This window comes from Pygocentrus nattereri, chromosome 10 (assembly GCF_015220715.1).
Source record: "Pygocentrus nattereri isolate fPygNat1 chromosome 10, fPygNat1.pri, whole genome shotgun sequence".
Classification (NCBI taxonomy): domain Eukaryota; kingdom Metazoa; phylum Chordata; class Actinopteri; order Characiformes; family Serrasalmidae; genus Pygocentrus; species Pygocentrus nattereri.
In genome coordinates, this window is record NC_051220.1 from 21,634,149 (window position 1) to 21,658,759 (window position 24,611).

General features: G+C 40.8%; 1 protein-coding gene across 3 annotated transcripts in view; it reads right to left on the reverse strand.

The window, feature by feature from the left end:
• rnf144aa (ring finger protein 144aa) overlaps nucleotides 1–24,611 on the reverse strand; it is a 45,966-nt gene that overhangs the window by 18,891 nt on the left and 2,464 nt on the right. For all 3 annotated transcript variants that reach the window (XM_017694447.2, XM_017694449.1, XM_017694448.2), the window contains 3 exons: nucleotides 10,038–10,189; nucleotides 7,627–7,731; nucleotides 928–988 (listed from right to left, as the gene is read on the reverse strand). In XM_017694447.2, coding sequence (XP_017549936.1) covers nucleotides 928–988; nucleotides 7,627–7,731; nucleotides 10,038–10,172 — 301 coding nt within the window. In that variant the 5' untranslated portion in view covers nucleotides 10,173–10,189. The remainder of the gene's footprint in view (nucleotides 1–927; nucleotides 989–7,626; nucleotides 7,732–10,037; nucleotides 10,190–24,611) is intronic.

Sequence of the window (24,611 nt, forward strand, 5' to 3'; positions counted from 1 at the left end):
TGATCTGACTACTCAAGACAGATGTTAATACCAAGTGTGAACAGGGCCCTATACAAACAATTTAGGTAGTTTGAATTGAAGAAGGATTTAAACAGAACAAAAACATCTCGGATATCAGACCTGTAATTTTTCTCAATACATCAAGTGAGGATCAATGTCCCATAAATATAGAGCCTATGTTTTGGGTCTTTAACTTCATCAACATCCCAATTCTATGCACAGGTCTAGGTTTCATTTGCAAATAGTAGTTTAGACTCTTGTTAAAATGCACTATAGCCACACTGAGCATGCGCAATAAGTATAGACACCTGAACTATGGGGAAAGTCTAACTTTGCCAAGATCTTTCATCACACATGAATTTTGGTGTTACCACACTATCTGGGATCAAGACTACAAGGTAATCATGTCCTTACCTCTGAACATACCCAGAATACCTCATCAGGGTCTGATTTCTGAGTGCTACTAAAATCAAAGTTTGCTTAGCGACATGATTGCATGTTGAAACACCTTCCATGGTTTTTCAGTGCACACATCCTGAACGCTCCGCCTTGGCTAACCAAGAATGGTAATTTATGTTTGATAGCCTGCAATTTTTGAAGACACACCTGCAATATTTACCTAGTCTTGTCATCTAAGACATGCTATGCTAGTCTCTTGCCTAGTTTTTTTGCCATCAGTGCTCAACATGTGATTAAATAAAAGTTCAGGACTTTTCAAAGTCTACAAGGTAGTTATTATTTTCTAAAAAAAGGTTTATTAAAAAGTGAGATTCATAACACATTCCATCATTGTTCTGCATTTTTCAGATCAAACACATGTGTAAAGGTACTGACATCCTCAAATAACTTGTCGTTTTTGTGCTGAATTTCAATCAAATATATTTTGCTCCAACAACCATAATGGACAAAGAGGCTCTTCCTACTCACCTTTTTCAAACTGCAACTTCCTGTATCTCTGCATTATCTCTGACGCCACCATGCACTCAATCTGTGAGACAGAGAGACAGGGTGAGACACCATGATGGCTAACAAACAGAATCTTGCTGAAACACAATCACAGAGGGACATTTGGCAAGGTTAGTAAACCACCTGGACAGACATAGAAAGCCACATATGGATCTTGCCTTCATAAGTGTTGGATTTGATTTGCAAACTGTGCAGATAGAGCTTCATTGTGAGTGAAACAGGCATCACACACACACACACACACACACACACACACACACACACACACACACACACACACACACACACACACACACACACACACACACACACACACACACACACACACGGTTCTGCCCTCAGACTGAGAGCATGTAGGCTGGATAGCCCAGCCATTGTGTGCAACCATCAGCACAGCGTCTACCATCACACACCTCAAGCTCCTCTGTATAAATGCTGGCCTGTGATCAGTTCCTGCCCTTCAGAAAGAGCTGATCCTAGATCAGCACACACACTCTGACATTGCCAGTGCAGACAGGGCTACTTAATATCTCTGTTGTTAATTAAAAATGGAGATACCAAAATATAGCTTCTGCCAATACTGATAAACTGCAATATGCAAATGAGCCCTCAAGGCATTCACATGACCTAAAAACAAAGAATTTTGCAAAAATGATGCAAGTCAGTCTTTAATTCATGCTGCATCAAGGGCTATCCAAAGTGTAATGAATTGGAAGGCATATTGTAATATTAATAGTCAGCAATATCATCACAATATGGCACTTTGCCAATAACTTGCAGCCCTAGCACAGACCACATCTTCAATGAATGAATCAATTGTGGTTTGCAGAGTGAAAGCAAAGCTGTAAGGTGGAAGAACTTGGAGAACATGGGCTGGAGTTCTGGCAGCTCTTCCTTTGCAGTAGACAACCAGACTCTCCTTGTAGAGATGTTTACACTTGTGTCATTTTAGTGTTTCAAGATGTCTCAAATTGCAGACTTTCCATTTTTGGTGCATACATGAAAAAGTTTAACAAGCTCAGACTTTCTAAAGCGACCATAAACAAACCAAACTGACTACCAGTTGGTCTGAGTTTGTCTCTGTACAGTTTGTTTCTAGTCTATTTGATTCATAAATTGTTCATAATTCATAAATATTTGCCAAAAAATTTAAAGAAAGATAGAAGATTTTACAGAATAGCACAGCAGTGTCTAATCCAAGTAAAAAGTACAAGTGCATGTGCAATGAGAGAAAGATAGGAAGCCGCTGACAGTGTCTCTTATATAACAAAGTTGAACAACACTACTGTACTCCCAAATTATGGGGGGGTAGTGGATTGTTGGCTAAAGAATCGAGTGCACTGCCTGCCCAATCATAGCGCAAATGCTAAAAAAAGACATGGTAGTGAAACTGCAATCTGAAAACTGCTGCTATAGTGAAACTATATTTAACTGTATAAATTTTAAGCCGCGTGGTCACTATGGCAACCAGAAACACTATGTTGTTTTCTGCATGCATGGAATTCATGCATGGTGCTTTCCCAGCCATGCAAGGTTGCCAGATTCATGCTTTTGGCAACAAATCGGGCTAGTTTTAAAATGCAGTCTAGGAGAAAAACTATACAGTCATGGGGTCTGGGTTTTTGTTTGGAGTACTTTCTAAATGTACTGTGGAAAGAAGGTCTGAAAATGAAATGTATTGACTTATGAATGTATAGTGATCCTAGCATTGAAGAGCTGGCAACCCAAGGACATATAGGCATGTACAGCAAGAGAAGCGACATCATTTGATGGCATTGCTGACCATTCTAAACCTGAAGAAGAACAAACACGCAAATATTACAGAAAGAACTCTCCGTAAGGAGACACTGCCAACTACCAATTTTTTGCACTCAACCATCAACAGCACTTGACATTTGGACACATTTTTGAACAGTTTCAGCTTCTGGTGAGTAAAAGTAAACTTTCAGCTTTCAACCTGCAGTGTGTAAGCAATGCAGCTGTGTGTCTGCTATAGCTTGCATGCGCTTGCCATTCACACATATAGTTTTAGTACTCCACTCCACAGTGATGAAGATCTACAGATATCCTTTTGTCAAACGCATAATCAAATCAGGCACACAGCTCAAGAAAACTATTCTTAAGGTAGCACGGCACGTTTGTTAACCATCATTCCCAGCATTCTGACCTGTGACTAAGTAATTGGTGGACCAACTAGGAAATCTGGATACAGCACAATGACTAGAATTTAGTAATACTAGATACTAGTAACTAGTAATAATGGTCATGAATAAAATAAATGAGTCTTCTGTTTAATTTTCATTAATTCTTGCATTAATTATTTCATTCTATTTTGCTGTTCGGTGCATGATCCTTGTCTATTCTGTAAATACTGGGAGCTTTACTGGAAGATAACGATTTAAATAAAATTATTTTCACTGAATATTGATTTTTTAATTCATCATCATCATCATCATCATCATCATCGTCGTCGTTAACCGCTTAGTCCAGATAGGGTCGTGGTGGCAGTTGGGAGAGCAGAGAATCTCAGATTACCGTCCCCCACAACTTCCTCCAGCTCATTGGGGGGTCAGGACGTAGACTGACCGGTAAACAGAGAGCTTTGCCTTATGGCTCAGCTTCCTCTTCACCACTACAGTCCGGTACAGTGACCTCATTACTACTGCCACCTGTCTCAGTCTGCGGCCGATCTCACGATCCCTCTTCTCATCACTCATGAACAAGACCCCGAGATACTTAAACTCCTCCAACCTGGGGCAAGTCCTTTCCCCTTACTTGGAGTGAAGACCCAGACTAACTCAATCCAAAAACTCTACATGAAAACCCTTCCTGGATCAGGGTCTTGTCGTGGTGGAAGGGCTTGTGTGGTCTAGGGATCTTCAGAGCCAAGTCGTCGTGAGCATTATGCTCCTGGTGGGGTTTCCCAGGGCGAACAGATCTGGACTGAAGACCCAGACTAACGCGATCCAAAACCCCACCATGCATAACAAACACAGGAAAGTGTGTACCCTGCCCAGGAGAGGGTCACCGGGATCTACCCCTGGAGCCAGGCCTGGGGGTAGTGTTCATCGGCAAGTGCCTGGTGGCTGGGCAGCCCACGTAACCTGGCCGGGCTTAGCCCAAAGTGGCAACATGGGGAGACCATATGGGACCACCACCCACAAGGTCCAGCAAGGGGGAGCGGTGCAGTGCCGTATAGGCAATGGGAGATTGCAGGAAGACCTTTGGTGGCCTAGGGCCCTGTGGCAGGAACTGGCTCTTGGTATGTGGAATGTAACCTCACTGGGGGGGAAGGAGCCAGAGCTTGTGCAGGAGGTTGCAAGGTACCAACTAGATATAGTTGGGCTCACCTCCATCCACAGTGTCGGCACTGGAACTAAACTTTTGGAGAGGGGTTGTTCCATCTCCTACTCAGGGGTTGCACAGGGTGAGAGGCGCCGGGTGGGTGTGGAGAGTCCCTGCCTGGCGACCATGCAGTTGGAGTTTGTCCCGGTGGATGAGAGGGTTGCTTCCATGCGAATTAAAATTGCAGAGAGGAAAACTCTGACTATTGTCTGTGCTTATGCAACAAACTACAGGTCAGAGTATGTGGCCTTCTTGAAGCGAGTGAGCGGGGTTCTGGAAAGGGTGCCGCCTACAGACTCCATAGTCTTACTGGGAGACTTCAACGCTCACGTTGGCAGTGACTGGGAGACCTGGAGAGGCATGACTGGGAAGAACGGCCTACCTGATTTAAACCTGAAAGATGAATTGATATTGGACTCCTGTGCCAGGCAGGATTGTCCATAACGAACACCAAATTCGAACACAAGGATGTTCATAAGTGCACATCGTACCAGAGCTCCTTGGTACAAAGGTCAATGATGGACTTTGTTGTCCTTTCATTTGCCTTGGGACCATATGTTCTGGACACTCGGGTGAAGAGAGGGGCTGAGCTGTCAATTGATCACCATCTGGTGGTGAGTTGGATCAGATGGCAGGGAAGACTGATGGTCAGCCCCTGTAGGCCCAAGCGAATAGTGACGGTGTGCTGGGAATGACTGTCAGAGGCCCCTTTTCGGAATGATTTCAACTCCCACCTCTGGGAGAGCTTTTCTCATGTCCTGGAGGAGGTAGGGGACATGGAGTCTGAATGGACCCTGTTCAAAACCTCCATTGTGGAAGCTGCCAGGTGTAGCTGTGGCCAAAAGCTTGTGGGTGCCTGTTGGGGTGGTAATCCAAGAACCTCCTGGTGGACACCGGTGGTGAGGGAGGCCATCAAGCTGAAGAAAGAGGCCTTTAGGGATTGGCTGGCCCGAAGGACTCCCGATTCAGCAGACAGTTACTGACAAGCAAAAAAGGTGGCAGCCGCAATGGTGGCAGAAGCAAAATCAAGGGCATGGGAGGAGTTTGGTGAGGCCATGGAAAAAGACTTTCATTTGGCCTTAAAGAGGTTCTGGACAACTGTCCGGCAACTCACGAGCGGTCAGGGTGGCTGCGCAGCAAGCTGCATTCGGCAAGGGTGGAGAAACTCTGATTCAAATGAGGATATTGTCGGTTGGTGGAAGGAGTACTTTGAGGAACTCCTTAATCCGGGAGATGTACCTCCCTCACGGGAGTCAGGGTCAGAGGCTTCTGGTGTGTCAAGTTCCATTTCCCTGGTGGAGGTCACTGAGGTAGTCGGTAAGCTCCTCAGTGGCAAGGCACCAGGGGTGGATGAGATTCATCCAGAGATGCTTAAGGTTAGCCACGTGGCCAACATGCCTCTGCAATATCGCATGGACCTCGGGACTGGCAGACCGGGGTGGTGGTCCATGCAATATTGCAGTATTGGGAGTATGGGGTGCCGGGGTTACTACTCCAGGCTATCCAATCTCTGTACTCCCAGAGTGAGAGCTGTGTTCGTATACTCAGCATTAATTCAGACTCTTTCAGTGTTAGCGTTGGACTCCGCCAGGCTTGTGCCCTGTCTCCACTCCTGTTTGTGATATTCTCAGTTTACCGGTCGGGATGTAGACCGACTCTCACCTATGGTCATGAGCTGTGGGTAATGACCGATAGAACGAGATCGTTAATACAAGCGGCGGAAATGAGCTTTCTTCATAGGGTGGCGGGCTACACTCTATTTGATAGAGCGAGAAGCCCGGCACTGAAAGGAGCCAGCTGAGGTGGTCCAGGCATCTGATCCAGATGCCTCCTGGACGCCTCCCGGTGGGGGTGTACCAGGCACCGCCTACCGGGACAAGACCGGGTCATCCTAGGACCAGCTGGAGGTATTATATCTCGGGAGTGGCTTGGGGTCCCCTGGGAATGAGCTGGAGGAAGTTGCAGGGGAAAGGGTCATCTGGGATTCTCTGCTCTCTCAACTGTTACCGCGACCCTATCTGGATTAGTGGTTAACGATGATGATGAAAAATGATGAAGAAAAAAAAAAAAGGAGACTTAAGGTTTTGTTGCAACAGCAGAGATATGTTACATTATATGTTTATGTGTACTGTGCTACAGCAGAGTGGAATTACATCTTGATGACCTGGATACAATTATCACCAGCTTGCTGCGTGGCAATAAAAATCACTCCTTTCATTCATTATTATTATTTACCTTAAAAAAGTGTATGATAATGAAAACTAATTAAACTATTAATAATTTACATTTAACCATCCACGGTTCCTGCTCTTACTTATACGTCCTCCCCCAATTTAACATCTGTCCACAGATTAGCACATACATTTTTTTCCCCATTTAAGCCTAGTTGGTGCCCATGCTACCCACAATCTCATGTGGCAGCATTCCAAAGGAGTTGTGATACACTCTCAGAAAAAGGTACTGAACTGTATCCTCTTGTCACTGGGGTGGTACCCTTAAGTACCTAAAGTTAGGGAACATAATTGTAATATTGTAATTGTAATATTCTGTTGCGATTATATAATTTTTATGTTGAATTAAATGTATGAAAACCAAGTGGTCTTTGATCTCAGAGTCCTCTTTAAAGTTTGCTTACATTCAAAGTTAGTTTTTGACACCACAAAGCACTGAGATCATTTACAGCTTTTTTTTTTTTTATGAGCCACTTTAACAAAACTGGCTTAACAAAGCTGAATCTGATTCATTTAAAAAGAACTTGTGTGAAAACACCCCAAACAGGAAGGAGACACGGAGGTGGTAGAGTGTGAGCTGATCACAGAGAACAGTACTGGCAGGACAGGAATATATTGGCTAGGTGGGAGGAGTTTTAGGCATATCTTCTTCCAAACGTCAGTTACACAACTATTTTATGCTTTTCAGAGAAGCAGGCGAAGTTCACAGTGAAGTATGACTGAAGAGAAGCCAGCAGTAAGCAAACCACCATCTCCAACAGAAAGTCCAACATTCTAGGCAATAAATCTTTAGTTTTTGCTCCGAGGCAAAAATATTTTTGGGAAGAGAAGTGGGAGTAGTGTCTTCTGCTTTCATATGGCCAAGACTGAAGATGGATGTCTGCCATACAGGATTTTTAAGATTTTGAAATGTATTTATTTATTTTTATTTTAGAGCTTTTTTTTAAACTTGCATTACCAAAAAGCACTTTCATGAAAGTAATGTTTGTGCTGATGCTAATGATTGATTTAGGAAAAAAGGTCCTTTGACTGTTTTGAAAGTAAGGGTGCATTATTCAAAACAAATTGCTTGCTTTGTGGTTACCTCATTTTCTTGTAAATGTCCTCGTTTTGGACAGGCAGAATCTGGGCAGCTAATAGCGGTTTCAAGGCCTTCTTTGATGAGAAGTTCCACATACTGCTTCAGGCACTGTGAATAAAGACAAATTAGAACTCAAAGATAAACTCATGACAGTCTGATATCCAAAAGTCTCTAGCGTTTCTGCTCAATGACTGTCTCAAAGTCAGATTATGTGTAACTACAAACACAAAAAACACTTGGTAACAAAATTCCAGAACACATTTCCTGAGCATATTTGAAATATTACCACATCAGAAATGTAATTACAATGTACAGAAACACATTTAAAATATCATCAGAACGCATTATATTGTGTATATTGATTACAGAAGAGCTGCATGGTAAATTGATTCTGCAATAAATGCTCGGTTAGCACAAAACCACAGCCATCTCCCAGACTAACTGAACTCCAAAAGAGCCATTTGTGGTCCAGAGAAAAGCAACAGCAATAATAACATTTAAACAGATGGAAATGGGCCATTAGGACATCAACAGTAAAATGATTAAAAAATATAGGTCTATAAGTAGTCCCTCATTATCTCTGCCAAAGATTCTTGTTCTCTCAGAAAACATGTCTTATTATCTGAGCTTTGCTGATAAACAAAACTGCACTCCAGATTTTAAGGAATCTTTTCTGGAATCTCTGTCTGAGATCAGCAATAAGGAACAAGGAATGCTTGTGCCTGGCGAGCCTGCACTAGCAAACAAGGCCTCACAGTGTTTGACAGGGGCAATGCCACACCCAGGGTAGAACTTTCCTCTTGGCCAAGAATCCTATTTCCCACAACTCCCTTTAGCACTTCTGGAACCTAATACTGGTCTCAGATCAGTGTAAAAGGCCAAGTCCTACCACCACAGTGCACCACAGGGAGCATGAGAGAACAGAAGCTGCTTCCAGTGTTTATTCCTGGACACTGAATCACACTCGGCCATGTTGGCATAACACACAGTCCATTTGGCCTGTAAATGTTGTTTCTGTCATGGTGAACAGTGCTGTTACACTTGGGCACATTTCAGAAAACAGCCCGGATGAGAACTGTGGGCTGCAGCGCAGAAATTATATGAGCTTATTTTGAGATCTAGCCTCTGGTTCTAACAGTAAAAATCAAAGGGGTAGAAAAAGACAATTTGTGGGGAAACAGAAGTGAAGAAACCTACCAATGGAATCTATTACTGGTATACAAGAAGTAAAGAAACAACCAAACAATAGATGAGGTAAAGAACCAGAATACCACATGCAAACAGAAGTGAAGGAGCCTAGCAACAACAAACAAATAATAGAAGAGCTAAAGAACCAGCATTCCACAGCCATAGTGAAAGCTAATTTATCACTGGTTTAAAAAAAACACTGGGCCTCGCTGACCAATATCTTACATATTTTTTCTTAAAATTTGTTCTTGAGAAGGAGCCTAAAAAAAGTCTACGTCAGATTTATGACATTCTTCAACCACAACTGTTTACACCTTTGTGAAAATCTCAAATAAGAAAACACTGGTGAATGTCAGAATCTTTGTGGTTTTAAGAAGACATTTCTGTTTAAGAATCATTGGTGAATGAGGCCAATTGTTCATTTATTGATTTTTTTCACATAAAAAAAACTTGCGAGACACTAGTATTCCCACATGTGAACACAACTGAACTGAAGATGGATAATGTTTTATCCTACATTAATACAACAGTTATTGTATGTAATAGGATGAAACCAGACTCCGATGCATTTGGGGTTGCAGGGGGTGCCATGTGCCAATGTGGCAGAAAATATCCCTACGTTATAATGTACATCTTTGGGTCTTTGGTAAATAATGTCATGCATCAGCTCTTGTACATTGTGGCATCATGTGAAACCGCCTCAGACAAAAAGAATCGGCTAATCTAAGCAGCAAGAGACACCACAGCCTCAGACGGTTAGGTTTGTGTGACATTCCCAGTTCTGGTGTTTCCTACTGGATTGATTAGTTTTGTGGCCATATTTATGATGACGACATACCACAACTGCAAATGTCCTGAAAGGTGCTCTTATGATGTTATCACATGCTATCACTGTGTTTGCTTCCACATAGACTTTAGTGTTAAGGGCCTTTGCAAAATTACTACAAGAATGTGTGTATAAAATCTTTGTGGGGAAAAAAACAGTAAAAACCTTGTGTACCATGGTTACCTCATGGTTAAAAGTGTTACAATAGAGTAATATTACTGACACTGGCCAATGAATTCATTTCAATAGATAAAAAAAAAGTTAGCTACCCTTTTCTATCATGCTTCATGAATGCTTGAACTCATCATAGTGCAAGACAATCGTGTGGTATACTACCACATGTCCCTGCCTGAAAGCTGAAAGAAATGCTGGTGAAATGGGTGGATTAGCTAATACTCACCAGTGTGCAGAAGACACATTGGCACTGTGTGATGGTGGTCATCTGCTCCAGAGGGAACTCTCCCAGGCACAGCTTGCAGGAAACCAGTGGGTCCAGAGCCAAGTCCCAGGTGGGTCGGTACCGGGCTGTGGTCATGGCTGCTTACTGCAGGGCTGTAAGAGAACAACCACTGTTAGAAAACAACTTACTTTTCAAAAAGGGTCATTCACACAGCTCAAATGACGCCAATCCAGAGAGGTAAAGGCTGCTGCCATGAAGATAAGTGCTTTTGTAATGCACTGATGTTAACAGTACAAACAAAGAGGCTGACCCTCCAAATGTACATTAGACTGAAAATGGGTTCCACTGTTTGTATGAGAGAAGTCTAATGGACGTGATCGGGAAAGGGTCAAAGACACTTAGCTGCAGGTTCTTTACGCAAGCTACAGTACACGGTTCATGAAGTGCTTCCTAAATTGCTTTCAAGAGTTCAACTGCAATGGAATGACACGAGAGCTCGGCCTAAAATGCTCAGTCAGTTTGGCTCAAGCCATGGAGAGGCAGAGCGGAAACTCTCCAGCCGACTTCTGGTAGGACTCTTCTCCAGCTAAAAAGAGCACAGAAATCACACTTTGCTGTCACCTTCTAAATCTCCTCTGCAGATCGAGGGAGAAGGAGGATTATTTTTGGCAGGCATCTCTCTACGCTTTCCTGTTTTTTATTCTGAGTGGGGCTCTGGCACATAGGCTCGCTTGTGTCTGAAGTGTTTACAGGAAATGCTACTGTGAAAGTCAGCGTCATCCAGCACTGTCAAAAATGCTCCCCTGGTTGCTAGGCAACTGGTGGATGACACATTTCACTGTTGGAGGGGTAGCACAGGTTCCAGGTTCTCCACAATACAGCGGGAGACAGAGAAAGTGAAAATTCTAGTTCACACCAAAGCTTTTACAGGTAGATGCTGCAACTGTAAAGGAAAGGATTGAAGTCACAGACAATTCAGTCCCACTGACCCAGAGGAAGCGTTTGTTTGCCAGTTTCACTCTCAGCGACTTACCCAGGAAGGCTGCGGGAGGCCTGCCAAAAGTGCTAAGAGCCACTACAGGCCAATCAGAGCAAGGAGCAATAACATCAGCTACTGAAAGGCAGCTAGGCTGGAACAAATAAACACAGAAGCCTGTAGCAGAAGCAGAAGGTGACTAATTGTGTACAGAGCGATGCTCAGACAATTAAGGATGCATGTTAATATAATTAGCATACCAGCATTGGTGAAAGGCTGAGTAACATTAACATATCGGTTTGATAATCAGTGCTAATATGATGCACATTATTTTGCCCATGTCTGCTGATGATTCAGGCACAAATTTCTGCACTTACTTTATCTAGTCTAACAACGCTTTTAAAAAGAGATGGCACAATCTGTTTCCTGTATCAAGCCAGTATGAGCAGAAAATGTTATAGAATGAATCCTGTAACAAATCAAGCCTGAAACAGCACACAATCAGGCTGTACAATGTGATTTGGTGTAGAGTGTTTGAGTAGTTTCAGCATGATAGTCTACTTAGATGTTTGTAGCACGCCATGTGCTACCCCGGGCTGAAGGAGGACACTGGAGGCAGGGTTCAGGGTGGCAGCAGCCATTACTTTTAATTTCCACACAAAATAAACACAAACCAAACACAACCAAGGCTAAACTGCACACTTTTCAATGGCTTATGCTAACTAACCTTTTCAGTCTGTTCATGGAGCTTTTTAGCTCTTTGTCTTGTGCTGCTGCTTGTCCCTCTCTCAATCTGTTCCCTCTCAGCTCTTTTTTAAAAGGTGCTCATGCTGCCCGCCAGATGAGAATCAGCTGGCTCTCATTAAGGGGGCACCGGAGCCGACCTAGAGGGAATGAGAGCTCGCTGCTCTGCCTCCTCGTCACTGCCCCCAGCTGGCAGCTTGACCACTTAGGTCGAAGGTGAGGTGCAGTGAGGCGGCCTCGCTGCGTAACCAGGGGTGGGGCCTGGTCGGCAGAGCTCTGGACTCGCTCCTTGCTCTGGCGCCTCTCGTTGTCGGCACCAGCATCTTCGCCCTCCTCCTCCTGCCGTAACTGTTATCGAATGATGATGCTGATACGACAATAGGCTGTAATAATCAAAAGGGCCAAATAACCTGTCAGTGGTGTTTTTTTCCCCACTCTTTACTGTGAGCATCTTGACCAATCACTGTTCCAAAGGACTCTTTCTGTGGGTGATTTGATAACTCAAGGCCTTCATAACCTCAATAATCCAATAAAACTAATATAATTTGATCGAAAATAATACAGGCCTGCCTTTGAAAATGTGTCATTACTGATTCACCAATTGTATATTCAATATATTGCAAGGCATATGGCAGTCACAGTATGCAGCAAATGTAACCTGAAGACATATTTTGTCCATACTGTGCAACCCTACCTAGCGCTGAGTCAAAGCTGAAAGGCCAGAGCTAATTTAACATGCAGTGCTTGCAGTCTTATATCATCCCTCAGACTCTCCTCATTCTGCCACATCCTGCCGCTCTCCTTCACTTCTATCCATTCCTGCCATGTTCGCTCGCAACCTCGGGTTAGCAGCCTGAGTACCTCTGAGCACCTCGCAACACATCCTCACATATCTACAGCCGCATCAGGTATGCAGTGAAAGCATGGGAATTCTGGAGTAAATAAACACTAGCTTTAGTTGATTATAATTATTCATTATATCTTGCTACCACCAGCAATTTTAGGTTAAACATTACTAATTATTATCATATAGAATGTTGCAGTATACATACATATCACTGTTGTTGGATCAAAACCTCATATCTCCAAAATGATAACTTTACAGGAGAAGGAAAAAACCTACTCTACTTTTAATGCAAGTCAATGGAACCAGAATTATTTTCCAAATAATTTGGGGTAATTTCTGTTGGTCTATCCGTCATGAAAATTACACAGAAGATGTAGAACCACCGATACTTCCAAATTATGCCAAAAACTGAAAAACGACAAAAATGGAGATACAAGGTTTTGTTCAGAGAGCAGCAATATATATATCATTCTCTTGAGATCTTTTAATGAATCCTATGTGTCATAACTTCTCAAGGCAGTTAAACCATTATCTCTCAAACAAGACAAGGCTACACTACAAATCTGTGTTATTGGTGTTTACTTTTCAAAATAGTACTTACAGCAAGTATACACCCATCAATCCAGTCAGGTAAAGAGGAAAAACCAAACACAAAATCCACTGCTCTCTATCACAACTGAACAGTAAGAAACTGATGGCAAAGAAAAAATGGCTGTTATTTGGCTAAGCCTTTTGCCTGTAACTCGAATACAGAACTTTAATAACTGGCCAGTGAAGAGTGGTTTTCATTTCAGGGCTTGAGAGGAGAAATTCTGGACCTGAGTGGTGCAATGCGAAAGTGAGAGTTCAGTGTGTTGCATTATTTACAAGCAGATCTATTATCGCTCTGCAAGACATCAGCGACAACAAAAGTTCCAAAATGTCAAATACCTCAGGGGCATACATTAAAATTTTTGGGCTGTGTCAAATCAGAGAGAAATGAGAAACAATAATTTATGTAATGTTTATAACAGTTAAATGAACTGCACAGCTGCAGTCTTGAGCAAAAATAAAGCACTTAGAAAAGCAATTATTGCTCTTTCACACAGTCTGCAGCATCTCAGTGGTGCCATTCTTTTGCCAGCAAGCTATGCTGGTTTCAAGTCAGGCTGAATAGCACCACAATGACAGTTCAATTGCTACACCTTTACCTAATGCTTACACTGAAACTTGACACAAAAAAGGTTTAAAAACATACATATTAATACTAATGACATTGTTTACATCAGAGCTCACAGTTGGTTGTGCTCTGTTCACTCCATTTAGTGACTGGAGCTTTGAGCTGAATCAGAACCTCAAACTCCAGCTCATGTGTGAGTTTCAGTTGAATTTTTACCAGTGTCTGCTTCTGTAAGACACACTGGCTAGAAAATATATACATAATAAATCAATTAGAGGTGGACCAATGAGTATTTTTGGGGCCGATGCTGATTGCCTTTCAGCACATTTGGCCGATATTTGATAGCTATCAAGGGCAGGGCTGGACTGTTAGGGCCTATTCACACCAGGTATGAAAACAACAGAAGCAATTTTAACATAGTGGGACCTTCAAACGCAACTGTTTCCACAGAGTTGGCTTCTCTGAATCGCACTGGCTAACAGCCAACAATATATCTCTGCCACTGTTATTACTCAGTCCATTATTTAATAGAAACCAAAACAATAAGATTTTCAGTGCGATAAAAATTGCAACTACTTTTTTCATCTGTAAAAATCTACTCACTGGGAAAAGACACAATAACGAAACATTACACTATAGGAATGACAAATGCAGAGTCTAATGGCAATTTCTCTGTCTGACAGTGCACCAGCATTTCATTCATTCTTGCCATGCCTCACAGGGCAACTCACTGCTGTGTGCGTGTGTGTGTGTGTGGGGGTGGGGGTGTGTGTGTGTGTGTGTGTGGGGGGTGGGGGTGTGTGTGTGGGTGTGGGGGGGGTAAAAGCAGCACTGGAGCACAGAATGCACTTTCATACAGAAAGGAAAGAAAAAAAACATATTAAATGCTTCATATTGATTTCATGGTCACTACTGATAACTACCAATAAATCGATAAGTGGTCCCAGCCCTAGTATTGGTAGTTAAGATGGCCTCAGCTTTTCCACTAAAACACTGCAGATTAAATAGGGTTCATCTTAACAAAGCCTGTCAGAGACTGATAAGGGATGTGAGGTATACCCATTTTGATTTGATTTCCCAAAATGTAGGCCAATCATATAATGGCATTGATGATTGCATAAGATCCATTTCATAAGCTACCTTTAGCTGATACATTGAAACGCTAACAACAGCTGCAAGGTCACACAGAGATGGCTACAGCAAATACTGGGTTGTTACCAGAGCAACCATTCACTCTCCTCTTTCACAGACAGCAACAACTCTGACGCATGCTAATGCTAGAGTAATCAAAGAGGCTGCATGTCTTGTAAAGAGAAACCTACTCACGGCCATCTTAACCATAAAGGCCAGCAATGTAGAACAATGAAAGAATAATAAATAAATAAAAAAATGCACCTATTGTAGCCTTAACAACCTAGAAACATCCTCCAACAGCAGGGCAGAGGCCTACCTATCATCCTTATTACCAGCCTATATATAGACGTATCAGTGGAAGTCCAATTAGAGAAGTTTTAAGTCTAATTAGTGTCATCTTCCCTCATTTTTTAATGCTTCCAGTAGCCTGTGATGGTCTGCCAGTCTGCAAGTCATTCAAATCAGCCTACTGAACTCTTTGCACTGCACTAATCCTCTTTAAACCAATACACTACACTTTCAGAACAACAAAAGTCCAGCATTGCTGCCTCATCTGGTAAACAGCTAAAGAAAAAAAAAAAAAAAAACACTTTTTGGCAACCAAACAGCAGTGAAAAGCACCAAGGTCTACCCTTAGTCAAGGAGCGCAATACGCGTACCAGAGGCCTGCACTTCCTAAAGAGTTTGATTGTTTTATGTATTACCATGAACAGACAGCCATGGTTTTCAGGAGTAATCGAATACCGCAGTCAATAATGTTGCATAAGAGTTAGAAATAAACTCTACAAAAAGTTCAAATCCAGGGAGAGGAAATCCACAAAATGTTCAGAAGCTGGTTTTCTACAGCAAGGTCATCAAAGCAGTACTCGAAGCTAGTGCTTTAACCACATAACAGACTTAGAAGGTTCTATAAATGCTCTACAATCAAATTTAAAATCAACCATGCTATACAAAAAAAAAACCCACAACATCATAATATAAGACAACAACAATGCCTTAAAGAGCATCTTCATTAAAGAGCCCATATCCAACTATTGTATTCCATTTCATCTGAAGCCTACTAGAATTAAACCTAAGCATTGACTTAGAAAAATTTCCAATGGTGATTCACCTCTGGCATTTCAACACAAGGATTAATGCATGCCCAGGAAACCAGCCCTTATCATTTGTGTAAATGTATGTACTAAAATAATAATTATTTATGTAATAATTTAATTTTACATAACCATTTTTAAAAGTCACTTTATCCCACTGGTTTTCTTGACATCATAACCAATGCATTCAAAGCTTAATATTGACAAATAATGTCTTGGATGTTGATACATTGTGCAATCCTACTAGGCTTCGGTCACAAACAGGAACATATGAAACTCAATACTGCACTGAAAACAGTTTTACAAATGAGGTACATGAAGTCCCTTTAACTAGTTCTACTGGCACACTATCTATCATCAGCCCAGTCCATGTAGTCCCCTATCCAGAGTCAGTCAATTTAAGAAAATCCAGTCCCATAGCCAAAGTGAAACTGACAACGCTATTGCGCTTCATTTCACTAGGGCTGTCTTTTCTAAAACACAACAGTACTGTAGGTATTGGGTTTTAAGTCATTAATCACAGTGAAAAAAAACAAGTCTGCACAAAGGCAAACTGTATTCCATTCCCAGATGCAGATTCCGGTATTACCCATTTTAGAACAAGATTGCTTTGGCCAAAAAGGCAGCCTTGGCATTCGATATTCCTCAGATGAAAACTTGTAACATTTCAGTTAAATGCTGGAGCGTCATCCTCCAGACTGTGGATTGGCAAAGACAGTTTTACTGGCTGGAATGTGAAAACTCAGCCCAACTCCACAGCACAGGTTAATGGCTGAAGCACCCCACTACTGCAGTCAGTATGCATTTCTCTGAGCTTTAAAAGAAAGTGGCCATGGACCATGAGGGCTAAACCAGCTGCTTTACTGCCTGAGGCCTCATCTCGATTCTCATAGGAGTTCCACAGATCTCCATCCGTTTCTCTCTTTCAAAAGGTCTCTCTTGGCCTCCTGCTGAAAACAGCACCCTCATTTCACTGCCTTGTTGCCACAGAAATTCAAAGTGACAAACTATGACCCTCAGTACAGGTGTTGCTAGACTTTTAGTTTTTTTAGAGATGTGCGCAACAGACTTTGAAAATCCTCAGTCTGTTTTTCTATTACCTGATTTAATAATGGTTGACAATAAATATGGGAAATGGTTTGACTGTGCTTATATATGGGAAATGGAAGCTGTGTTTGACCTGGACTGAGCTTCCCTAAAGTGACTTAATCTTTAAGATCGTCTTAACTGCTAGAGAGAGTGTTCAGTTTGATACTTGGGCAGCCATTAAAGAATCATCTTTGCGATAAGATGCTTTTGGGAAACAAACCCTGTAAAGTTATGTCATTTGTAATATTAACCAAAAGGTATTTTATTACTTCATCAATTACAATTACAGTCAAGGCATTTATCACCCTGGACAGTTTAATGAAATAAAACCAGGTTCAAATATTTTGATGCTTTATTAGATGTGTTAGGTCAGGGGTGCACCCAAACTCTGCAGGACAGCAGAACTCCTGCGGGACAGGTATGATGCGAAACGGCCCACTGCAGAGAAACGTACCAACTCAGATTTTTTTATAATGGTGGAGATAAGTCACAATGTCTACAATGCAAATATAGCCATTCTACTTGCTATACAAAACAATCAGTGAACCTGCACGAATTCTCTAGAGCCCTCAGGGTGTCATAGGAAGCACCCTTGCTAAGAAGCAATCAGCCTTTACTCTCAACACTAGGGTGTGAATAAAATGACACAATTTGTTTCTTTTTTTCCTTTTATAATAAAAGTGAGCAATTGACATCATACTTTCTTGTAAGAGGGTCAGAACTGCTTGATAACCATTCCAGTCTTTAACATGGGCATCTGGCAGCATCTAACTGCATTCTCAGAAACGAGATCTTTTTTTAAATGGATCACTGGATAAATTAGAATAGGCTGATTCAGAAGCCAGACCGAAAAATGGATAAATGGACATGCCAGTACTGTCAATAGCCTCAAAACAAAATAGGCATGCTAGATTTTTCATTTTTCTTTTTTTCCTTGTGAGAATACTATGACATCCTAAGATCTCTCTCTCTCTCTCTCTCTCTCTCTCTCTCTCTCCCTCTCATTAGCTGGCACAGACCACTTTTGCAACCATCATATTCTCACATGGAACAAGCCAGCAAATTCACATTGAATACTTCATATGTAAGCAGGCTAGAATAACATTAAAGTTGCAGAGGATGCAATACACTGATGCAAAACAATCTGAGGTTGAATAAGAAATTACATTTCAGTTCCACCCTTTTAGACATCTTATGAGAGGGCCTGTTAAGCAGGCAGAACTATGATAATGGCTATAATGGGGAAAAAAAACGGGTCAAAGCCAATCAATGTGGACATGCGTCAGCATCTAGTGGCCTTCACTAAGGGCAGACATTTTCTTGAATGCGTCACTAGATAAATTAGAAGAGGTTGAGTCAGCACTTAGGCTAAAACAGGTAGGCTAAATGGACGGGCTAGCAATTATTTTCCAAGAAGACTCCAGACTGGCAGAGACTATGATGACCTAATACCTAATAACAGAAACCATGTCAAGATGCAGCCTCCATTCTGAACCTGACCCAAGCCACACAATGAGCCGTCACAGACTTACACCAGGTTGGAAAAGGTGTAAGAGCTTTAAAATATGCAAAACCAGTATGAAAACAAAAAGCTAGCTAACAGTAACAACAAAGCCGCAGACAATGAATGCAATGAATTCAAGCACAATGACCCTGGGGTTAGACCTGCCACAATCATTATGTAAATCGCCTGACTGCAACAATTTGAGATGATTTCATTAATTTAAGATGACTGCAATCATTTTTCACATCAGTTAACATCAGTTATTAGACTTTACAAAGTCACTGATACAGCAAGCAAAATGTGAATTGGGTGCAATTTCATTAGTTGAGTTGAGGCGAATAAGCATAAAATAAGAAAGCAAGCCAACACATTTGCTGAGAGATCATTTAACTTGGGTGTTATATCATGTTGTGATGGTAGAGCCAAGTAATGTTTGTTTGGCTTCATGATTCTGTTTAACTGTAGAGATTTTCTATAAGACAGGTGATGACAAGGTCAATGACAAATAAAGCTTCCAGAATTATAATTAAAAAAATTCTAATTACAAAGGATCTGACACATAAAACAAATATGGTTTATTGTATATTGTGTTATTTCACAGCTTTTTATAAAATACAGAGATTCATATTTAAAAGGGAATGTCAAATTATAAACCAGAAAATGTCATGTTGTGCAAACTATATGAATAAAAATTATGGTATTTTAAAGTTATTCACCACTACTGAGAATGTAAATCTAGTCTTGGTACTTGGACACATATAAAACCTTGATCCTTAAAGTTTTTTACATATATTTCTTTTTCAAATAAACAAAACATCTTACTACTACTAACAATAATAACGATAATAATAATAATGACGATAGTAAGAAGAAGAAAGAGAAGAAGAATACAAGCCCACTAGAACATACCACCTGACTTGGAGACTTGAAGGAGTCTAACAATGACAATTAAACTTTTTTTTCCAGCCAATATTTTTGAGGGCTACTGACCATGGCATTGCACCATGAAGGACACTGGAGTCTTCGTTATAGTGGGAAAACCCTGTCTTCCTTAAAAGCATGTTAAAATAAAAGTCTTTTTGTTATCGGTTGTACCGCATAGCATGTGAGGAAAATGGAATTTACAGACATAAGGTTTTAATAACAGTTGGAATGTTTTAAACATCACACTGAAACTATTTTATAGCTATTATAACCATTTTTTTAATTTTAGGCATGTGATTTAGGCCTTTCTGTTTTTGTTTTTCATCATCATGATACACTATCATGAATGCTTATTAAAAATCAAGCAGAAAAAACATTGCTCCGCTGCTTAGAAAATAACTTGTTTGTCTGTACAACATTCGTCAACAACACAAGCAAAAATGGGGAATAAAGTTACTAAAAGCCAAAACTATGAGTATGAACCTTGAACCTGACTTCCTGTAAAGGCAAAGATTTAAATGGAGAAGAAGCATGAGTGGCTGCCATTTCAGACTGAAGCAACAGCATATAAACAGACATCCTCCTCTCCAGAAGCCTCGTGGCATAAAATTTGTGTCTAAAAAATTAAGAGGATATGACAACCGTGCTCTACAGAGCTTATTTCTATTGACATGTGCAGAGAGCAAGAGCCTGAGGCCTGCCATGAATGCAATCTGTTGTCGCTCGTGGTTCTACTTTTCCAAAAAAAAAAAGAAAAGAAATCAAATCTCATGTTTTAAACATCAGCCCTAGTAGTGAAAACAACTGATCACTGATTCACTTTAACACAGAATGAGCCTGTTAAAGGGAAAGGAGCACCACTTTAAGGACACAGTCTTAAGGTAGTTTTGGCAAGGCTAGGCCCAGGCTACCAATGAGATGAAGGCCAAAGCCTTGGGTTAGGAGTAATTCAAAATAACCCTAGGTGTGTTACCAGTGGAAGCCTGCTTGACCGGGATCTAAATCTAATTCTGCCATTATCTATAATCCCAGGCTAATTCCTTTAACACTAACTTAAACAGGTCAATGGGAGTGCTGCCCTTAAGTTTAAACACAAAATCACAACAGACTACATCTGAATGAGTAATGAATACATGCAGATGAAGTTAGTTAGCTAGTGCTCTCAGCCCTGTTGATCTATGTGAATGCTTTAGCAGACAAGCACGCAAACAGAAAACACAGCCAGCACATCTAATATTTGATGCACCTACTTAGCCCCTCAAGACTCGATGTCCCCAGCTTGGCTTAGCTTTTCATCATACAGACAGGTGCTATTATTTCATTTTAAACCACACTGGTGACCCAGTAATGCTACTAGGTTCAAGATTGGCCTGTTTTATTTTCACCAAATTTGAGCTTTTGACAGTAACAGAATCCTCTTTTTTGCCATACCAGTGTTAACAAACAAGCATGGAAAATGGTTAAACCAGGACTGGGGATTGGAGTGTGATTTTTTTCCTTGCTTTACCAGGTAATTTTGAGACGGAAGCTAAAGCTAAAGCAGACAGCGTAATCTGATGCTTAATATTTGTGAAGCAATATAATAGCAGTAAACATTGTGGTAGTAATATACTATCATCTTCAATGTGGCCACAAAACAGTAATTAATCTTGTGAAAAAGAAAGGAATTGTGAGTAAAGTCATTTTGCCTGAGGCCGTGGTGCCTGTCTCTGCTTAGTTTGATGCTGTTTTGCCTGATTTCTACAGTGTTTTTTCCAGACCCAAAGCTGTTTTTTGATGTCTGAATATTGATGTTGTGACCATGTATGAAAATGTACAACATATCATAGGCAGCTTTTTGTACAGGCATGGTATTTGCCAGCCAGAGACACACACAAGGTCCCGTCCCCCAGGAGCATTCAACCAGCACAGCTCAACAGCCAGGGTTACTGAACAATCTCATCTATGCCAGGTACAATACATGTGGTACTGATGTAGGACTAATTGCAGCATTCTGTCATATTAGTATTGCAAAGGCTAATAATAATAATAATAATAATAAGAAGAAGAAGAAACAGCAGAAAGTATACAGTGCAGCTCTAGCACAAACACACACTTGTGTGGCCAACACTGACTCAAAGCCCAAAGAGAGTGGCCTGAATAATGTGCTGACACCACCCCTGGAGAAAACACTTTCGTCCTACACAAAAAACTACAGGAAACAGCCAGGCTTACTGGTTCAATCAGTAAAACACCATTGCTTCTGGTTCGGCTAGACAATTTTACTGCTTGAGACTAATTTCTTTTATTTATATGTTCTTACCAGATACAGGTTCACTCTGTCTTCTCAAACGCAAAGACTATTTAGCCCCAAAGGGTGCCCATCAGTATTACTGTTTCTCAGTGGTAACCAAGACAGATGGCAGAAGCGGACAGCTAAATTGAGAGTGCATGGCACATTATTGTCTTAAATGGCAGTACACTGGGTCATTTAGGAAAATGTTTAGAATTTTAGAAGAGAGACCTTCAGCCAGGGCTTCCCCCATTTTCTGGCTTGCAGCATAATATCCTGTTTTCACTCACAGACAAAGGCATCACAGATTTGTCGAAAGGAGTCAGTCTGTATTGTGGTAACGGAGATGGAATGAATCTTAGACTGCATGTGATAAAATCCATGACCAGTTTACAAAAAAGAGGGAAGTCATGCTGACTTCAACATCGCTGTCAGCTGTCCTATAATTACCATACTGGAATTTCCAAATCCTAAAACTCATTGATAATGCATTAGAATTTAATAGATACTACAAAACAGTCTAAGCACTCAGTAATACATTCAGTGCACAAGTCAGACATGAAGGCTGCCTGGCTCAAAAAGAAGGGAGAATATTGTGAAAAAACACCCTTGGAACTACACAGAAAGGCTGCATAAACAAAAAGAAAAATCTTATTAGAGTATCCAAGAAAACAAACAAGTTCAAATATCCCTTAAATAATAGATGAGAGACTATTTAATCCATTATGCACTGTTGTCTCCTGTTCTAATAGCCTGAAAATTGAATTTGCTGCCACTCCACTCTCACCCCACAGCGGACCTCAGATAACACCTTACACAGCACTATATCTAACCATGACTGGCTAGGCTGAGCCTTTTTCTCTGGAAGAAAAGCCTCTTCAAAATGATGAGCCAGCACCATTTGGCATCTCCTCTCACTTCTCCAAAGCTTATGCTGTTTTCTTCCTGACCACAGGCCAATTTGCTGACTAACCAAAGCTGTACCATCTCACTGAGTACAGTTAGTAATGGGGTACAGGAGAACCTACCTAGCTGTGGAACATCAACAATGTGGAAAAAGCAAAAAAAACAAGCCAGAGAGCGCATGGCTCTGGCACAGCTCTGGCAGAAGACAGCACAGTAAGTGACTTCATGAGGCATGAGTGGCTTTGGGGCTGTTGTGAGTAATGGCCTTACCTAATCACTGCATGCTTCACCCTTTCTCAGGCCAAAATACATAATAATGTACTTGACTCAGTTTGTACCATTTATGTTTCAGTGGCACATACCTGTCCAGACTCGACACATTTAGGCCTATTTGCAATTCACACTAAACAGGAAGACAAAGCCTGAATCATGGCCAAAATGCAGGACCAGGTCTATATATATTGCGCATATATATATATATATATATATATATATATATATATATATATATATATATATATATATATAAATAAATAATATGTAGGCAGAGTGAGTTTGTGCTGCTGACATGAAAATTATCTTCATTACTCACAACGGGTAAAAAACAACATTCTGTTCTACTACAGTGGTTCTGCAAGGCCACTTGTTTTATAACTGAACCAAATTTTGGTTTCTGTAGGTCAATCAAAACTTTTGGATATCACCACTGTCCGAACAAAATCGCTCATCGTTGAAAAAGAAACCCTACAGAGGAAGGAAAAAGCATTCAGAATTTTCAACGTACGCCCAATTTTTGTCATTACATTTCAACATAGCATAAATGGCTAACATTTTCAAATTCAGTTGAAAGAAATGGTGAATAAAATAATGTGATTGTCATTTTTATCAGAAAAAAAAGTTTATTAGTTTATTAAAACTATTAGTGTGTAAACTAAACTTTAAAATGTAAATACAAAATTATTTAGCTCAATTTTATCTGTGATTAGAATTTAGCACCCTGAAATCAGTATCATACACACAATTTTCACATCGGTCTACCTTTAGTTTGCCTTTAGGACTTGTAAACTTTCCTACTGGTGTTCTATTAGGAAACTTGCTATTTCAGTATGACTCAATGTAAAATCATTCATCAGAAGGAGTGTAGAGGATTATTAAAATAAAATAATAAAATCACCTATCTGGTGTCACAGAGATTCATAAAGGACCAGGGTAAAAAGGCTTTAGATTTAAAAAAATAATAATAATAATAAAAAAAGTTCAAATACAGACCTATAGCTATGCCTATACTGACCTTCTACCCTCCTTGCTGTGCCAAACCCTCAAAGGTGCCAAACCCTCTACTTACAACACAAGTTTGCCACAACCACTCCCTACAAAGGCATTCCATCTGGATTTTACCTGTAACAGTGATCTGTCCAGGCCTACAGCAGTGTAACTGTGTTATTAAGCCTTTTGGTTACTGATGTTGTCATATATAACACGCACTACCTTGCTGAAACGAAACTTTAGGCAGGCCTAAATTTGTACTTCACTGAGAGTGTCACAGTACACTCACAGGATCTGTCTGCCTAAAATCATGTCTACTTAAGTTCATGTAAAATAGTAACAATAATCTCTTAAACGTTCCCAAACATCACTCACACAACAACAGAGTTCTTTACACTCACCAGTAAGGTCATCCAGTCCTGAACTAAGTGTCAACATAAGAGCTACGACTGACAAATTCTCTCTCATGTAAAATGATTATTGGTCTGACCTCATCTCGAATGCAAGGCCAGGCCATTTCTCAAAAAGCACATCACGTCTGTCAGTTCCTAAAACAACAAAAAGTCCTGCTTCCTCAAGTGCTCTTGAACCTAGAACAGCAGGGTTTGCAGGCTTTAAGAGCCACAGCCATTCTTCTCCTGTCAAATGAAGGCCGCAGA